A 17,952-nucleotide genomic window follows, 5' to 3' on the forward strand; every position below is an offset into this window, starting at 1 on the left:
TCACATCACAGACGTTTCAGGCTTACACCCTTCTTCAGTGTGAAATGGCGATTTGAATCTGTCTGTGATGTGAGGCGATTAAAAATGAAAAAAGAAATCTGATGAGTGCTTCTTTATTCACTTTCTTTTGTAATATGTTATTTAGACATACCTAGGGATTACATGGAATGATTACTATTGCAATTTGTCCCGGGTCAAACGCTAGATTGACTGGCCTATAATGGTCTTTAGCCAGGGGTGAAGGCGCAGGAAAAAAAGGAAGAAAGAATCCAAGGCAAATAATATTTACCTTATCTCGTGTAGTTTGACAACTTCGTTGACCATGACCACCAGAGCAGTAGACAGGAAGCCCACTAGCCACACCACAAACGGGATGTCGCTTAACGAGAAACTCAAGTCTGAACTTCGGTCTTTCCACAATTGGAAATCCACAGTGGCTTGGAGCACCTGCCCCAACAACCTGGAACGATAGATTTTTTGTGTCATCTCCTTATTCTTCTTCTGTTCAAAACTGAATTCATCACATTTTTCCACTTACCCTTGAAAACCTATAGTACATCCTAAGGTTTAACTTAAAGCTATATCAACAACTTTTTTCAAGTTTAAGGTCATGCTGCCCAAGTCATTCCAGTGGTTCCTCAGCTTATAACAAACCTCTGCACTTATGAATTTATATTACTGCACCCCTAAGGTTGAAATAGTACTAAGCAAGTACATACTTTGAATGACAAACATTTTTGTGCTTTGGGGACTTTTTGGGCCTTTGTTATGACAGGACAGTGTGAGAGGAGACAGGAAATGAGCAGGAGAGAGATATGGGGTAGGGCTGGGAAATTACCCCGGCCGGACTCGAACCGGGGTCCCCATGGGCATGCAAGCCCAAATGTGGGGGGCTCTGCGCCACAGCGCGCTAAGTTAATGGCTTACATTTGAACTTCTGTTGGTCTAGGAACGGAAACAGCCCAGACACCAACAAGGCTGTGAGGAGCTTTGCCCAACTACATATATTCAGTAAAAATAAAGCGATCCAGTCACTGAAATGCTATTCCAGAAATACGACTATCACAACAATGCCAATGGCTAAGTCCACTTGCAAATTATGCAAATAGCTATGCCAGTTATAAATTGTTGGGGTGAGTTATTAATGTCTCATCCTTGTGTAAATCTTGCTTTCACTACACTGACAAAGGACATGCGTGGAACAGGCCTGCTTTCTTTTATTCACCATCACCATAAGTCATACTTTCACAAAATAGTGGCACCTTTTACTCCACCTTGTTTGAAGATATTGTTTGCTACAGATGATCAAGCAACACCTTGGAAAAACTGGAAAAACTTACATCAATTATGGACAATTGTGCTTCCAAACTGTAGGCAAAAACGCCTTCTTACAACTCATGTCATGATGTCAAAATAACTTGAAAGAGAAGAATATCTTTAGATTATCTTCTCATTTGTCATTGCAAAAAGTTCAACAATGCTTTGATCCCACCCACAGATGAATGGAGAGATTACAGACTAATCTTTACATGTTAGTCTGGCTTGCCAAAAGACAAATCAAATGTGCGAGTGTTATACAGACACCAGACTAGAAATACACAAAGGCGTAATCATTTCACTGCAGTTATTCCACGTTGAGGTGCAATGCCTTCGCAAGTTAAAGTGATACTGTCCCATTTTTGGAAATAAGCTTATGTTACACCTCCGCTTGAGTTAAATAATAGGCTCTTACCTTTCTCCTGTACTTCCAACCGTTTTCTAATTATGGCAGTGCACATTTCACCTCCAAGCTAACAGTTAACATTGAGTCCTATGAGACCAGTTAGCCACGAACTGGTCTCATAGGACTCAATGTTAACTGCTAGCATGGAGGTAAAAATTGCACTGCCATACCCAGAGAACGGTTGAAAGTGCAGGAGAAAAGTAAAACCCTATTATTTAACTCAAGGGGAGGTGTAAAATAAGCTTATTTCCAAAAATGGGACAGTATCACTTTAAGTCAAGGGAAAGCACTTTTGTTTTGTGACCAGGGGCACACGGTTTTCCCGTCATATCAGCAAATTTCTGCTGCCGCAGCGAATTTCTGTTGCTAAACACCAAAAAAGGCTTCGCTGTCCCCTGATCAAAACCTAAGCCTAAACCTAACCCGTCACAGGGTGTTGTTTAGCACGAGTTAACGTGCAAAGTCGTAATACACAAACGCAGTCAAGTCAGTGTGTCATCTTAACCCTCTGGTATGATAATATGTTTCAGTAAGAAACACTTACACCACAGGAACAGTGAGGCACCACCATGTGTTACTGAAGGGGTTCTTCTTCCACAAAGGCTGCGAGCGGTGGACATAGCTCAAGGAGATGATCACTAGAAAACAAATGTGCGATTGTTACACAACAACCTCTACATGGACATTGAAACGATGAAACTAGGCACTTGCCAAATTAAGGCAGTTTTATACCCGTTGGAGAGCATGTGACAAGTGCCAGTATGTTGACTGTAGCATCATATTTGCAGGCTGTCACATTGACATAGTATTTTAATCTAATTGCCATGCATTTGTAAGTGGGGCGCCTAAAAAGAATGTGAAAGTTACTGTGCAAAATTATTTAAGAACTTTATTATCCTGGATAATGACAAAACACTTTACCTATGTGCAACGCAAGAAAGCAAGACATGACCTTCTGCACCAACAGCAGGCCGTTGGAAAACTCATAAAACCACCTTGGAGCATCATCAGACGAGCTAGTGACAGAAAAAAAGTCTTGGTTACATATTCTTACTATTTCTTTATATTTTGAAAGCACTCGTTACATTATTTCACTGACTCAGTTACATTAATTACATGCAGTGTATCAACACAACAACATGTAACATTATGACCATGCATTGTACCTTAGGCTTTGGGTTAGCTAAGTGTTAGTACATCATATTACAGGGCTATACATGTAGACAGACTTAATAAAAGACACCATCAAACAGTGTTACCAAACACTCACAGAAAAGCTTTTCAGTTAAAAACACTGTACCTGGGTGTGAATATGCAGCAGCTGGCGTTGACATTGATGTTGGTTTGGGTAAGGTTAGCAGCTATGGAACACACCTCTTGCAGGGAGAAACCCAAACCCAACAGGTATGTCATCATCGTCACGCCAAATTTTAAGAGAAAGCACCCCAAGAAATACTGCTGTGTCTGCGGTTGGAGAAAACAAAATACACAGTTGACTTTCTCAAGTACACACATGGCTGGCATGGCTGATATAAAATAGTCAAGCACATTTTAGTAAAGACATACCTTTCTTGGAATGGCGTCCAAGTTCTTACCCGTTGCAACAGTCATCACTGAACTGTCTGGTGGTTTTCCAAGGAAGGACACGCTACACGTACACCAATGAATAGCAATAGTAAGAAGAATAAATCATCAACATCATTATAATAAAAAAAACAAATCAACAAATAGACGTCAGATTATAATAATTCTTGGCTTGATTAATCTTTCTATAATTTGTTGAATCTATGCTGCCCACTATAGTTTTACCTGCCTTTGCCATAATTTAAAAGGCTGAAAAAAATAGTCACATGTTACAAGGAGTAAACCAGATCAAATTCCCAGCCACTCCGGACACGTGACTGTGAAAATACTCCATATGTATCCCTAACCATCTCACACGTCCACTACCGTTAGAAGTTTGGGGTCACCCTAAGTTATTTTTAGCGATTCAAGTTGTGGACATCTATTGAATAGCTTGAAATGGTACAGAGGTAAGTACTGAACAGCCAAAAAGTTTTGATTACCCACCCAATTGGTTAAACTGGGTAGAAAAATGCAATCTAATCACCTTGTTTCACACCTTTATTACATATTATTTACGTTTTAATCCACTGTTCAATAGATATTTCTTTGGTTTACTAGAGAATGCACAAAACCATTGGAACACACAGTTTTTGCCCTTTGCCACATCGGCTATAAATTTAAGTCAAAGTAGCTGCATGAATTAGTGTGAAGCTCAAATTCACCTCAGCAGTGGGTAGCTGAAAATGGACAGCCACAGGATGTCAGTGACGTTCATGGGAGGAGGCAACTGAACTACGGCGGCCAGGAACTACGGATACAAAGCAATATGGCCAGTCGGCACATAAAACGATAGAATACACAGTAGTTATACTTGTTGAGAAGGCGTTTATCAACATAGTCCATAGTTACAGACCATGCTTATTATTCTGAGCATAGCTTTGAATAACGCTGAATGTAATTTATTGTGAACAAATTAATTCCAGTTACTTTTTCCAATAACGAATTGCTCATTTTGTTATGCATTCATTTCAGAGAACAATGGCACAATAAACTGATTTTGTTGTTTTGATGATGTTGTTGTTGGATTTTATTGCAGTATAGTATTATTGAGACAGTGAGAGACAGATAAACACACACACGTACACATACCTGTATAATGACAAGAGTGAGTTGGCACTGTAACAAGAACAGGAAGCATTTCCTAATCCCATACGTAGTGTGTCTAGCCTGAAGACAAAGCACAATAGAAGGGCCAAATGGTTAAGACAGCGCTTACAATTGCTTTTTAAACAGTTGCACCTTTAGAAGTGCTGGGAACAAAATAGTCAGTAAAGCAGCTCAGTACAGTAAAGCATTTTTGATAAACAGTGTTTCGCCACAAATATTTTAGAACATGACCACATCAATAGCTAGTAATTACTTCACTGTACGTGTAGAAACACTTTCTCACATAGTCCACAGCCAATAGTGTCAGTTGTATCAATTCAAACAAACTGCAGTCGGAAAGGTGGAAAGGTGATGACGGGGAAAGGTGATGACTGCAGTTTGACACTGTTGCCAACATAGACAACGCAAAATTGTGTGAAATTGCGTAGGTAGCCTCCAGTCTGGTGTTAAGCAGGCAACTCTACTGTACCTGTTCGATGAGCTTCACCATGCTGACACTCTCCCCCTGGTGGAAGGTGACGGAACAGCCCAGTGAGTTGAGCTGTCCAGAGAGGCTGAGGGGGCTCAGTCCCTCGCTGTTGTCAGTCACAGTGCAGCTAGTGGCGTAGCCGAACGTCTCCCACGAGCAGCGAGAAGGGTACAGTGGATCCAGAGCGATGCTGCAACACAAAGGTTAACTTTAGAGGCGTATATAAAGTAAAATAAAGTATGATTTTCCATCAATAGACATTTTTGGCTGCAGAACTCAATGTACTTGGGTCATACAAGTAAATAGCTGATTATGTTGTAAATATTCATGAAAAGATCAAATTTGGCATTAGGCAGCACAGTTTCAATGAGCAGCATAATTGCAAGACCTGCTCTGGCCACCATCCAACACAGTGTCCCTTTAACCAACTGTGTTGGCCACCAAAAGATAGCAAATGGATTCTCATGTGCATTTCATGCTTACATTTAACTTCAAATGCAATACCGAAATGAATTTCATCATTAAGTAAAACAAACAAACAAACAAACAAACAACCACCAGTCAGTCACAGTGCCCTTACCTGAGGTCACTCTGGAGAAACAAGCAGCTGTTGCGGAAATTGGCAGAACTGCCAAGACAACATGTGACTTCCCTGTTCTCCTGCATAATCTTGATCATCTCACACATTGCTGCGTCACAAACATATACAGTAGGAACATCAGTCAGTTATACAATATACACATCCAGCGATATTACATTACTACTGTTAAATTACATAGTGCATGCACGCACAAGCACACGCGCGCGCGCACACACACACACACACACACACACACACACACACACACACACACACACACACACACACACACACACACACACACACACACACACACACACACACACACACACACACACACACACACACTACAAAAGCACTGACGGCACTGGTAAAAGTATCGAACAGTGTATAAAAAGAGACAGGAGCCTTACTTTCAGGGGTGCAGTCTGTAAACAGTGGAACGAGCAGAGGCACATTGTCGATGTTCTTTAGATGAGGTCGCACTTGGTGGATCCCGCGAGGTAGTTTGGCCTTGATGAGGGGAACAAATCAAAAGTGAGAAGGAGGAAAACATCATGTAGTAATAGAATCAGGAATTGAAATTTGAATTTGTATATACCCATCACAAATGGTCTTTTCATCTCAGTGTATAAAAATGTATGTATTGAAAATACCCGGTTGCAATCTTCCAAAAAACTGGGCACATCGCTGTCTGTTGGCTGAAAGCTGGTAAGGTCTGAATGACCCTCATCTTCAGGCAATAAAGGCCCTTCAGCCTCATCCCGGGAGTCTTTCAGTAAAGAAGAGTTACAATTTAGTTTCCATAAAAGAATATTCATGCAGCCATACTTTGGACTTATTGTGTTCACCAAGACCAGCTACTTCAGGACAGTCTGCACTGATGAGAAATTAAAATGGGCAAGGAACATGGAATACAGAACCAAAAATGACATTGATTTACTAAAAAAATGTTCATCATTGACTACATATATATAACACACCTGGCATTTCGAAAAAAACTACTATGCTTTGGGTGGCAATTTAAAAATCATTGTGGTATATCATGATACCGTTATTGTGGTATATCGTGTTATGTATCGTTATCGCTATATAAAGTAATCCGGATTGTGATATTTAGTTTTTTTCCACATTGCCCAGCACTTATGTGGACCATTAGTAGTTATATAGTAAACCTTGCAGATGATCATCATGCAGTGAACCAGCCTGACTGGGACTAGAGGGAGCACCGTCACATTGGCCTTCTCCGTTGGGCGTCAGAGAAATATGGCAGTTCCATCCCGTCTCCAGACCCATCTTCTCAGCAAACACCTGCACACAGCACAACACGAAAAGCATCTGAGCTGTTCCTACATCAATGGGTAGTGAGAGGGCTCATGGCTTAGCCTGGGTATCACGACTTCAAAGCTCTGTGAGCATTTAGTCTGGCCTACTCGCAAAACAACCCAATTGTCAGAGGGACATGCAAAGGCCGTCTCTCGCCATTTTACATCTGTGAGGGCGTATTAACATTTATATAACAATTAAAATAGCATATCAAGTAGTTCATGCAACAAAACATACAGGCACATGTAAAGATACAGGTATAGGTGTGCTATTTAGTTTATATTAGACGGTTTAAGGAACATGATATCTTTTAGGCTTTATGCCTTTAGAAGGACAGGTCAGTTTGAGAGTGATTGACAGGAAACGAGTGTATGAGTGTATGAGTGTATGAGTGTGTGTGTGTGTGTGTGTGTGTGTGTGTGTGTGTGTGTGTGTGTGTGTGTGTGTGTGTGTGTGTGTGTGTGTGTGTGTGTGTGTGTGTCCTCATGTCAGATTCGAATCCCAGTTCCCAGACATGTGGTACGGTGGCTTAGCCCACTGCGCCTCCTTTTTTTCATATGTATTTTTATGACAGAGCTAGTGAAGAGTGGGGCAGGAAGTGAGTGGAAGAGATGGAGATGGAGTAGGATTGGGTTATGCATGTCCCAGGCTGGACTCAAACCTGAGTCCCCATGAGCAATGCAAACACATTTATGGACGGCTGCCTTTACACAGTTTCTCTTACAGCTCTTACCTTGCTACGCAGTTCGTCCTCCATGGAGAAGTAGACAAAACGGATGCACGCTGTGACCAATGCGTCAATTAGCCTCACAGTGTCCAAGCGGGCCTGGAACTGTGAGGACACCATGCCCATGAAGATCTGTCCACTCAATGCCTGCACACAGTCTTCTCGCTCCAAGCCCTCACAAATGCCCTCTGAAAGAGTGTCAGACAGAAAATTTGTCATGAAACGAAAAGAACAGAGCAACAATGGAATCCTGAAACCTAGTCTTATAAAAGAATCGTGGTCAGATGAGGGATATCATGGTTGCAACACTATTTTTGTCCATTTACTGACTCACCATCAGAGCTCCAGCTATTGCGACGGCTTCCCCCTTGTTTGATAGGTGTAGTCCCAGGCAACTCCAACCCAGAAAACAGGGTTGGACCTGGAGCCAGTTCTACACACTTCCCATTCAACTTATTTGAGAGAGTTACATGCATTGGCTTGTATGCAAATGCTGAACAGTATCCGGACAGGCAAGCACGTTGATAAAAATCTAGCACTTTCTTTCTGAAAAGGAAAAAAAAAGAAAAAGAAATAAATATGATTATAAAACAATTATTTACTTGTCTCCGATTGGACGAGAGACGTTCCTTGAGTTGGAACATCCAAGGACATCCCAAATCATGGAAAATCTCAACTTCTTACAGCTAGTAATAAATCCCTAGCACATTTCCAAAATATTACTTCACCAAGTCGTGCATATATTTTTAAACTTCGTATCAGTATAGCTCCATTGTTGTTATTGTTATTTGGTTCTTAAATTGAACTACAAAAGAACGGATGGTACTGTGCTGTACTGTAATGTAATTTCAAATTCTTTGTATGACCAGTGCATGTAAAGAAATTGACAATAAAACCTACTTGACTTGACTTGTACACACATAGATCTGTATAGAAGTCTTCTATACACATCTATGGGTACACAGACCTGACTCCAATGCAGTAGACACACTTTACACACTTTATTGATGGCTCAATGGCATGGCACCAAACCCAATGACATCCCTTAGATTAGAATTTACATTCCGGACACCAATGACCTTTACGCTTATTAAAGGGGCATTCCACCGGTGGAGACATGAATATGTATTGAAAATGGGTCATATATGTAGTAGAATAGTAGCATAAATTTCTAATTTGGTGCCTCCTTGGCCGAGAAAAGGCAGAAAATGACTTTTTAGTGCTTGTGGATTTGTGACAACAATCCCCATAATGCATTGCAATGCTCAAGTTCCACAGGCCACACCCAGGCAGCTCTGCCAGTGACTTACTGGAGCCTCAAACCCAGTGATTTCAAAAGCACTGGCACACTGATCTGTGATAGGTCTGATAGCGCATTAGGTCCAGCCCCCTTTGGCGGGGTTGAAAGGGTGGGAAAAAGGCTTGTAGTCTCAACAAAAAATCCACCTGTCTTACACTTCCTCCTACAATGATGCAAAATTATGATTTTTACATCATTGTAGGAGCAAGTGTTAAGAGGCGAGTACGGATTTCTCCTGTCTCAGGGGGAATTGAGAGAGTGTTGCACGACCATTCAAAAGTATGACTGGGTGTCTAGCAATGGAAAGTCTAATGCAAATGGGTGGAGTGTCCCTTTAACATGATTTCCTTAAAGTGCCAAGAATGGAGATAATACGCTTTTAGTCAACACACATTAGCTATATCATTTCTGAATTGAACAACATGAATTTATAGGGGGTTCCGACATTTATACTGTAAAAAAACCACTGAAAAACGGATAGATGTCAGACCTGTCTGAGCCAGAAAGGGGGTAGATATCTGCGCCATCCCAAAAGTCTGTGCAGGATTCTAATATGAGGTCTGCTGACCCATGAGAAAGCATTTGAACATTACCTAGGAAACAGAAAAAAATTGTGCATTAATCCAAACTCAGTGCATTCAGTTTTTTAAGCTGCACACAAGACCTTAATAACGAGATCAGCAAACTGTATAAATCACCAAAATATTATAAGCCAAGAACAGAACAATGGCAGACAAATGTTTCGGGTCTAGCACACCACCAGTGTTTCCAGTTCCGTAATACATGAAGACACAAAGTCGTTGCTTACTGGTAGTGCTGTCGCGCACGAGCAGGCTGATGAGGTGACTGATAGGAGGCTGGCGCTTGTTGAAGTGATGTGAGCGCCGGGTGCCCGTCTCCTGACTCTTCTCTCCAGATGGCAGCTGATAGAGGGCCAGGTGATTCTCCTGCTTGAAGAGTTCTCTTGCTCCTGGAGTGAAACCTGTCAACAAACAGCACGGCACAAGGCAAGCTGTGAAAAGCGTACGCAAAAAAATGAGATCTCCAAAGCACCAACCATATACGACGTAGATCTGTGTACTCTACTTAAAAAAGCCTAACTACCCCCTCTTTGCATCTGCACTTGTTGTTCTGAATATTGCCTGTGCACTTGTATCTGCTAGTGATGTTGGCTATGATCATGTCTTCGTTTGTAAGTCGCTTTGGTCATAAAGCGTCTGCCAAATGTAATGTAATGTAATGTAATGTAATGCAATGAGTAGGCAGTTTTCTTTTTTGGTTTATCTCCTGTGGATCATCTCATCTCATCGGCTGCATTTTATGTACACAGGGTTTTTTTGTTTTTACTTCCACGTTGTATTATTTATTTTCTTTCAACTTCCAGTCATTTTCTGTATCTTTGCTCGTTATACGTTTGCTTTCTATACGTGTAAATTTAAGAAAAGTCATGGCACTGCAAGTGAGAGTTAAGCGTCCTTTCCTGTTGTATCCCTTTTGGTTTTCTCAAGTCAAGACTATATTGTCCATTTCTTCACGTGCACAGGTCATATAAAGGAACTGAAATAACATCCCTCCATGCCATGCTAAGACATGCAAAGACATTGACAGGACAATGTGTTGTTCTTCTTACCTATAAGGCGTGAGAGTTCGCACAAGCCCCAGGGCACGTGCAGAGGCAGCACAGCTCCGTGGCTCTCTTGGAGCGCCAAGTTGGACAGGTGATCGGAGAAGCTACAGAGCTGCTGAGTAACGCTGGCATTGCAAAGGTTCAGCAGGATGTTCAGGCCCAGCGGCTTGAGCGACGGAAGATGACCCTGCCAACCCGAGTCGTCAAACTGGATGCTAACCGGATTCTGCTGGTCCTGAGACAAACTGAGCATCTCGAGGTGGTAGTCGCACACAAAGTCCTCGGCTTCACAGCAACCCACAGTGTTGTCCACGGCACAAGGCTGCTTTAGGAAAAATAGAAAAGAAACGAGACAAACCAAGACAAACAACTGTAAGTGGCTTTGGATTCAAAGCATCAGCTAAGTGTAACGTAATGCAATGAAAGGGATGACAAAAAAAGGCCAGCGGAATACCTGAGATGGCTCCTCTTCACCGCCTTCTGTGTCGTGGCTAAAGCTGACATTGGAGCCCGAGGGGTGTTTTGTGCGCGAGGTCTGTGTGGTCTGTGGGGCCCGACGGGGCCGGTGCGTATCAGAGGAGCGAGCGGTGTCGTGGGACGTCTCACTTGGCTCTTGTTGTTCTCCCGACATGATCAGTGCCGAGCTGTAACCCATGGGAAGGCTTAGGAGAGCTTCCCCCTCCTGCACCTGCTTTAGAAAAAAATGATGGTCAAAACATTATGGTCAAAGGGCAGCCATGGTCTAGTGGTTAAGGAGATGGGCTTTAGATCAGAGGGTTGCAGGTTCAAATCCCACCCTTCCACTCCCTCTCTCACTCATTCCATGGCTGAGGTGCCCTTGAGCAAGGCAACCAACCCCACACTGCTCCAGGGACTGTAACCAATACCCTCAAATGATAATAACTGTAAATCGCTTTGTATAAAAGCTAAGTGTAATGTAAAAACAATGTTCAAAAGCACCTCATCTACAGAGGTGAAATGTTGCATATAAATCATGTCCAAGACAAATTTCCCTCGGAACGAATACAGAGAATCTTGAACTTAGCAAGGTTTATCACTTAGCCATATTCTTGGATTTACGACCCTGATCAGTCACACTGGCATTGCTATGGATCAACATATGCACCTTTCCGACGCATCCCTTACCTCGTCTCGATCTTCCTCTCCCTCCATTCTACAATAAGAATTGATTGAAAGGTCGTCCCGAAGGTCATCCTGGCTGTCATGTGGCATCTCTACGCGTCCACTGAAGAACAGCACAGTCTCAGGGCTTGGATTTGGCCATGACAGGATGCCTTGCTTGTCAACACAGCACAACACCTATATCGTGTGGTGCACACACGCACGCGCACGCGCACGCACGCACACACACACACACACACACACACACACACACACACACACACACACACACACACACACACACACACACACACACACACACACACACACACACACAGTTGTTTACAAACATTTTGTGCAGCGAGCACAGATTACTTCTCTTTCAGAGTCAATTACTAGATTACCAAAGAATACAGCATACAGTACCAGCTGATTGGCCAACTCTTTTCCTTTTTGCATTTTTTTCAGAAGCTTATCAAAGGCGTATACAGTACATTCACACAAGACCAAACACTGAAGGGCACATTTGCAGGTTATTGCTTTATTTTTGTTAACACCAAACCAGGGGTGCGTTTTCTCGATAACATTGTTGCCAAGTAAGTTAGCAACTTACAAGGCTTCCAATGGGAAATTGCTTTGCAACCAAGTAAGTTGCTAACTGTTTAGCAACGACGCTTTCGAGAATCGGGGTCCAGCAACGGTATTTTTTTGCCATGTAAAAGCACTGCAGCAAACACCCAGAAGATTGGCACTTACTGTGACTGATCCAAGAGCATGCAACAGACTGGAGGTGTAGCAGAGGGTGCGGGACTCCCCCTTCAGGACATCCAATAGGTACCTCCACACAGACCGCAGCATTTCCTAACAACACAGACACACAGACACAGACACAGACACAGACACAGACACACAGACACACAGACACAGACACAGACACACAGACACACACACACACACACACACACACACACACACACCGTACAGTACATACAAAATAAGGAAGAAAAAAGGTACAAACTGATCAACTATCAACCTCAATCTCAAATGACGTGGACGTAATGATAAAATGATTATAAATGACTTCGTCATTTATCGTTTGTGGGTAAAAATCCTAACTAAATGATTGCAGGAAGTATGACAAGGTATGCATGCTTCTTAAATTTGTTGCAAGACTACCCTTCACTATTAAAATTGAAAGTGGAAAAACTGCGTGCCATGAACAGGAAAACAACAGCACCCCTATGTCAACGTAATAAATGTAAGAAAGCAAATTAACTAAGATAAATAAATTGGGGAAAACCTAACCAGGTAAGCCACTGAAAAACATAGGACTGTCATAAATTCACCTCTCTCAACCAAAGACTGTCAAAGGTGAACTGGACAGCAATACATGTTTCAAATAGGCTGGAATTTTTTTTTCTTTAAAGTCACTTTCCAGCTCTGGAAACGTCAACACCTTCAATAGAAGCCACTCGTGAAGATGCACGGGTTTGATTTGGTTATGGATTTCATTTTATCAGCTTCTACAACTACTACTACAACGGTACGGCATATTGAACAAGGGTAGGTGGGCGGTGGTGGTTCCGGTGTCAGAGGAGCCCGTTTGGCAATCAGAGGGTTGCAAGTTCAAGCCCTACTCTGCCTGACCCCATCGATGTGTCCTTAGATTTGACTCGGACTTGTACGCTTTTGACTCGAGACTTAACTTGGACTTGACCGTTTTAGCTTGCAACGACTGTCTAGATATATTCCATTCTCTGCATCTGTATGTGACAATACTAAATGAGAAAAAGAAAATTAAATTATTTGGCCTTAACCAGTACCAAAAGGCTTTCTATTTTTGTTAAGAATGTGACTGGCAAAGGGGGGCATGCACAGTAGTGGTAATGAATTTATGACCTAACATAGTTGTTAAGATTGTGCATAGTGACTTGTTAAGGACATGAAAAAAAATCAGACTTGGACTTGGACTTGGCTTGGATACGACTTGAACTTGACTTGGTCAAATGCGTCTCAACTTGTGACTTGACTCCAACTTGACTGGAAGGACTTGAGACTTCAATGTGACTTGCAAATTAGTGACTTGGTCCCATCTCTGGGTAGTAAGTTACCTTGCGTGTGTGAATGAGAATGGGTGAATGTGAAGCATACAATGTAAAGCAGTTTGAGAGCTTGAAGGAGTGGAAGGGCGCTATATAAATGCACTCCATTTACCATGCGCATGGTAAAAAAACAGGCAGAAGGTGCATCACGTTGAGGTTGTGCCTGGTTAGTCCTACAAACCGTATTAAAGCAGATTCGGCTTTCAGCAGATTCAACGGAATGGCCAAAAGGAACAGTAGCCACACCATTGAGATTATGCCTGGGCTGGAGGATGCAGCAAGCCAATAATCGCAGGCACTGCTCCAAATTTCATGAAAGAGTTTATACAAAAGCACATTTACAGTACAAGGTTTTGGAATGGCCATCCCAGTCTTGAGATCTTAACAGCATTGAGCATTTGAACATGTATGGTTTCATTGAATGAAGAAGTTCAACACAAAAAGGAAGGCAAAAAATTTGACAGAATTTGAAATGTGTTGGGGGGGGGGGGGTGGTGGAGGGTCTGACTTCTTTTTGCCTGCTTCTATAGGAGGTACCGGCAAAAAAGAGCCTCTACTAAATAATAATGGATTATTTCTTTTGAATGCCTACATTTATTCCCATGCAAACTTTCAATTAAACAGGCACAAAATTGTTTCCGTTTGACCCAATACAAATTATTTCACAATTATTTAATAACCTGTGTAACAATATTTAATACCATGTAATACTAGTGTAATACCAGTGTAACAATATGTAATACCTTGTAATACCAGTTTCACACAAATACATGATGCAAGTACAAAATTGGTACATGGTGTTAAACTGGTATTACATGGTATTAAATATTGTTACACTGGTTATTACACTGCACCTAATGTGGTAGAGTCACTGTAATAGTGAAGCATTAAAATAGTGGTACCATTTGCCCCATATTGTTTTGCTTCGTTTTCACAATAGTCGTTTGGTTTTATGGCTATGCATGTCACTGATCTATGTATAGATATTATAGTTCTTTTATATTTTGTATTCAACATATCAATTTATAAATAGGAGGACAAGAGTGGTAGGAATGATGGGGTAATGGAAGCGTTGCGTTTCGGGGATATACCTTTAGCAGTCGGAGGCGAATGCATAGGCCTAGTTAGTGTTGTGGAGTTATGAAGACCATGAATTCACCAGTGGTGTGAGTGAGTTTAGGGCTAAAAGTTAAACACATTCTGACTGCATCACAACAAAAGAGTCAGACAGTGTAGGAATGTAAAAGTGGTTACTTTGCACTTTTCAGCAGGCATTCCTACAACATCTGAGAACAGAAAGCACTGCCTGTGCTTTCACCATTTTGTGACCTAATTTAACCTTACAGCCGACAGCAGCATGGACATTTGTCCATTTGCTGTGGATCTCTTGGTTTCTATATCTAGGATTCACATCTGAAGCAAAAAAAAAGCCACAAAATAGAGGGGAACAGGCAGGCATGCACAAGTACCAAGACAAGACAGAAACAAGTGGGTGAAATATAGCAATGGTGAATTGCAATGTTTCCCCCCCCCAAGAAAAAAAAAACGTATAAACACATACAATGAGTGTAGGAAGTAGCGGTATTTAAAAGCAGTCACAATTAGCAGCAACACCCACATGCATTGGCAGCGACACACACGTGGAAAAATGTGACAAAGGGTGCAGGCATCCAATGATGTCTGCCTATGAAATGTTTCAAAAACATGCATTTCAAGAGGCCACAAGAAGACAGAGGCAGGGCCGGATCAAGATGGCCTGGGGCGCCTAGGACAAATTTCGCTACAAATAAACCTAGATAGTGTCATCATTACGAGCTGGGAATTAAGGCTAACATGTCTACCAACTGCACTCAACGCGACAGATTTTTTTTTTCAATTTAATATCGTCTCACAATTAAGCAATTTTTCACTTTTGGCCAATCAGGGGCCCCCGGCCAGGTGGGAGCCCCGAGGCTGCAACCATATTTAGCCTGTGCATTAATCCGGCCCTGGAGTGGAATATGAATAAATGGCAAAAATGGATGAAGGGGCGAGGGCTGGGGGGATCCAAAGCGATGAGGATATACCTGGGAGGACACCACTTCCGTATAGCTGCTGAGAGTGTCCTCAGAGAACTTAGCAAGCTGAAGCAAGAGAAGAGGCTTGTTAAAAAAATGGAGGCCCCTTTGTTAGCTTGTTATAACTGCTTTCGTTTCAGGCGTAAGTTATGTTTTAAGCACTGGAAGTATTGATTGGAAGTGGCTGAAAAGTCAGACATACAACACTGGCAGGGAAAGACACAACCTTTTTTTTGCTGTTATGTTGCTGTAATGATGACCGACATGACATCCTATCTTAGAACATGTTTTATGTGTTGAGTGGATTAAAAAAACCTGCTGTTCATAATGGAGATACTGTGCAACTAAGCCAAGTAGGTGCAGTATTTTAAGTCATGTTGTCAAGCATTACAGACAAAGAAACAGCATGGTGCTCGAAATAGCATAATGCTGTTTGCTACAGCAAAAATTGAGCCATAAGATGTCTTTCTGTGCAATACCACTTGACAGGACACCTGTTCAGTAGGCTAAAGCTTTAGGGGGATCAAATCTATGATCCCAAAGCCCATTGGTCCCGCAGTCTAAAGGTCCCACAACATACTCCCCCTGCATCATGGTTCCCACATAAAAAAAAAAAGTTCAAATGTAGGCCCTGTGTTCCACAACTGTACTTTGTATGTTCACACATTTCCAAGTAAATTAAGAGAACGTGCCTTTCTACCACCATGGAAAGTAGGGCCTAAATTTGAATAAATTCTTCGAAATGTGGGAACATGGAGCAGCAAGAATATGCTGTGGGACAAATGGGCTGTGAGACCAATGGGCCTAAAAGTTAATGTTTTAAGTCGTAGTGATGTGGGACCTATGGGCAGTGGGACCAATGGGGCTATGGGAACATAGACACACTCCCTTTTATAGTTTATCGAGCTTGCCTGTTGGAGGGGATAGGCATCAGCTTTTCCTAGCATATTAAAAATAGTACTGCTGACCTTTAGAGATAAAAGTTCATACTTTGTTAGACAAACCATAAATGGGTAAATTGATTTTTTTTTTTTTTTTTTTTAAACCCTGATCTATTTTCAACATTCATTGAGAAAAAGAAGTATAGTTGTACGTATATTCTTTCATTGGAGTTTCTACTTGTCTGGGCTGCTGGTCTTTAAAAAGTTAATTTTAATAAAAGAGTAACTATGCTGGTTTTCCAAATGTGGTTGAAAACAGAGATTCAGATTCACACAGAGCTGACCAGCAGATGTTGAACACAAAATAGCAGTCTTTTAATGTATGAAAAATTGCATTTAAAAAGAATACATACATACTATACTGGTGCAGCGTGTTAAAATTTTCTTCAATACAAAACTTCATAGTCATGACAGCTTTCAGAGGTCTTTCATACTAATGCTATCAATCCTAAAAGTGGGCAAAGCACCTTCTCACTAGATTAATGTGATGTGTTTCATTATGCAGAATGACTCACCAATCCAGTGGGAGCATTACGGTTGGATTCAGCCAACACACGAGCTTCACCATAAGCATTTACCAGGACCCACATGACAGGAAAGAGCAGGGGAAGAATAGGCAAAACTCCCATCATCTACAAACAAAGCACACAGCCAAGTTAACAAATACGTAACACAAATTTTGAGTTACACAAATAGTGAACTCAAAGATATGTATTGGACATTGTTACTTTAAACAAATTATTCTGGACACCCCTGTATACGTAAGTTAATGATGTCTGTAAAGTGGGGGGCAGCCGTGGCTCAGTGGTTAGAGCACTGGGTTGGCAACCCAAGGGTTCCCGGTTCAATGCCCGACCGGACCACGGCTGAAGTGCCCTTGAGCAAGGCACCTAACCCCCACACTGCTCCCCGGGCGCCGCTCAGCAGGCAGCCCACTGCTACGGACTAGTGTGTGTACTTCAATGTGATTCACTAGTCCAAATGGGATAAAGTGCAGAGAAAGAATTTCCCCTAGGGGACCAAAATTGGCTCCAATTGGCTTCATTAAATTGGATTCGTTAAGTGGTTTGTAAACACTAATGCCATCAAGAAGCATTTACAACAACAGACATGGATTGCAAATTATGAATAGGTCATTAAATATTGTCTGCAGGAACATTTCACAGTAAAAATAGCTTAAATATAGGGAAGCTGCTAAGGAGTTAAAATCATTTTAGCTTTTAGTTACTCTTTATTGAATAGCGA

General features: G+C 41.8%; 1 protein-coding gene across 4 annotated transcripts in view; it reads right to left on the minus strand.

Moving 5' to 3' along the window:
• tmem94 (transmembrane protein 94) overlaps positions 1–17,952 on the minus strand; it is a 30,899-nt gene that overhangs the window by 4,106 nt on the left and 8,841 nt on the right. The window contains exons 10-30 of one of the 4 annotated variants that reach the window (XM_063221832.1): positions 17,223–17,339; positions 12,364–12,468; positions 11,632–11,805; positions 10,940–11,173; positions 10,489–10,807; positions 9,667–9,840; positions 9,349–9,451; positions 7,893–8,104; positions 7,565–7,746; positions 6,681–6,816; positions 6,162–6,277; positions 5,919–6,018; positions 5,506–5,614; positions 4,926–5,115; positions 4,439–4,516; positions 4,012–4,097; positions 3,290–3,371; positions 3,024–3,187; positions 2,645–2,739; positions 2,268–2,361; positions 290–460 (exon numbers count right to left, since the gene is read on the minus strand). In XM_063221832.1, the coding sequence (XP_063077902.1) occupies positions 290–460; positions 2,268–2,361; positions 2,645–2,739; positions 3,024–3,187; positions 3,290–3,371; positions 4,012–4,097; positions 4,439–4,516; positions 4,926–5,115; positions 5,506–5,614; positions 5,919–6,018; positions 6,162–6,277; positions 6,681–6,816; positions 7,565–7,746; positions 7,893–8,104; positions 9,349–9,451; positions 9,667–9,840; positions 10,489–10,807; positions 10,940–11,173; positions 11,632–11,805; positions 12,364–12,468; positions 17,223–17,339 (3,041 nt within the window). Of the gene's footprint in view, positions 1–289; positions 461–2,267; positions 2,362–2,644; positions 2,740–3,023; positions 3,188–3,289; positions 3,372–4,011; positions 4,098–4,438; positions 4,517–4,925; positions 5,116–5,505; positions 5,615–5,918; positions 6,019–6,161; positions 6,278–6,680; positions 6,817–7,564; positions 7,747–7,892; positions 8,105–9,348; positions 9,452–9,666; positions 9,841–10,488; positions 10,811–10,939; positions 11,177–11,631; positions 11,806–12,363; positions 12,469–17,222; positions 17,340–17,952 lie in introns of all 4 variants that reach the window. The other 3 variants (XM_063221831.1, XM_063221830.1, XM_063221829.1) reach the window with 3 other exon arrangements.

Source organism: Engraulis encrasicolus, chromosome 17 (assembly GCF_034702125.1).
Source record: "Engraulis encrasicolus isolate BLACKSEA-1 chromosome 17, IST_EnEncr_1.0, whole genome shotgun sequence".
Taxonomy (NCBI): Eukaryota; Metazoa; Chordata; class Actinopteri; order Clupeiformes; family Engraulidae; genus Engraulis; species Engraulis encrasicolus.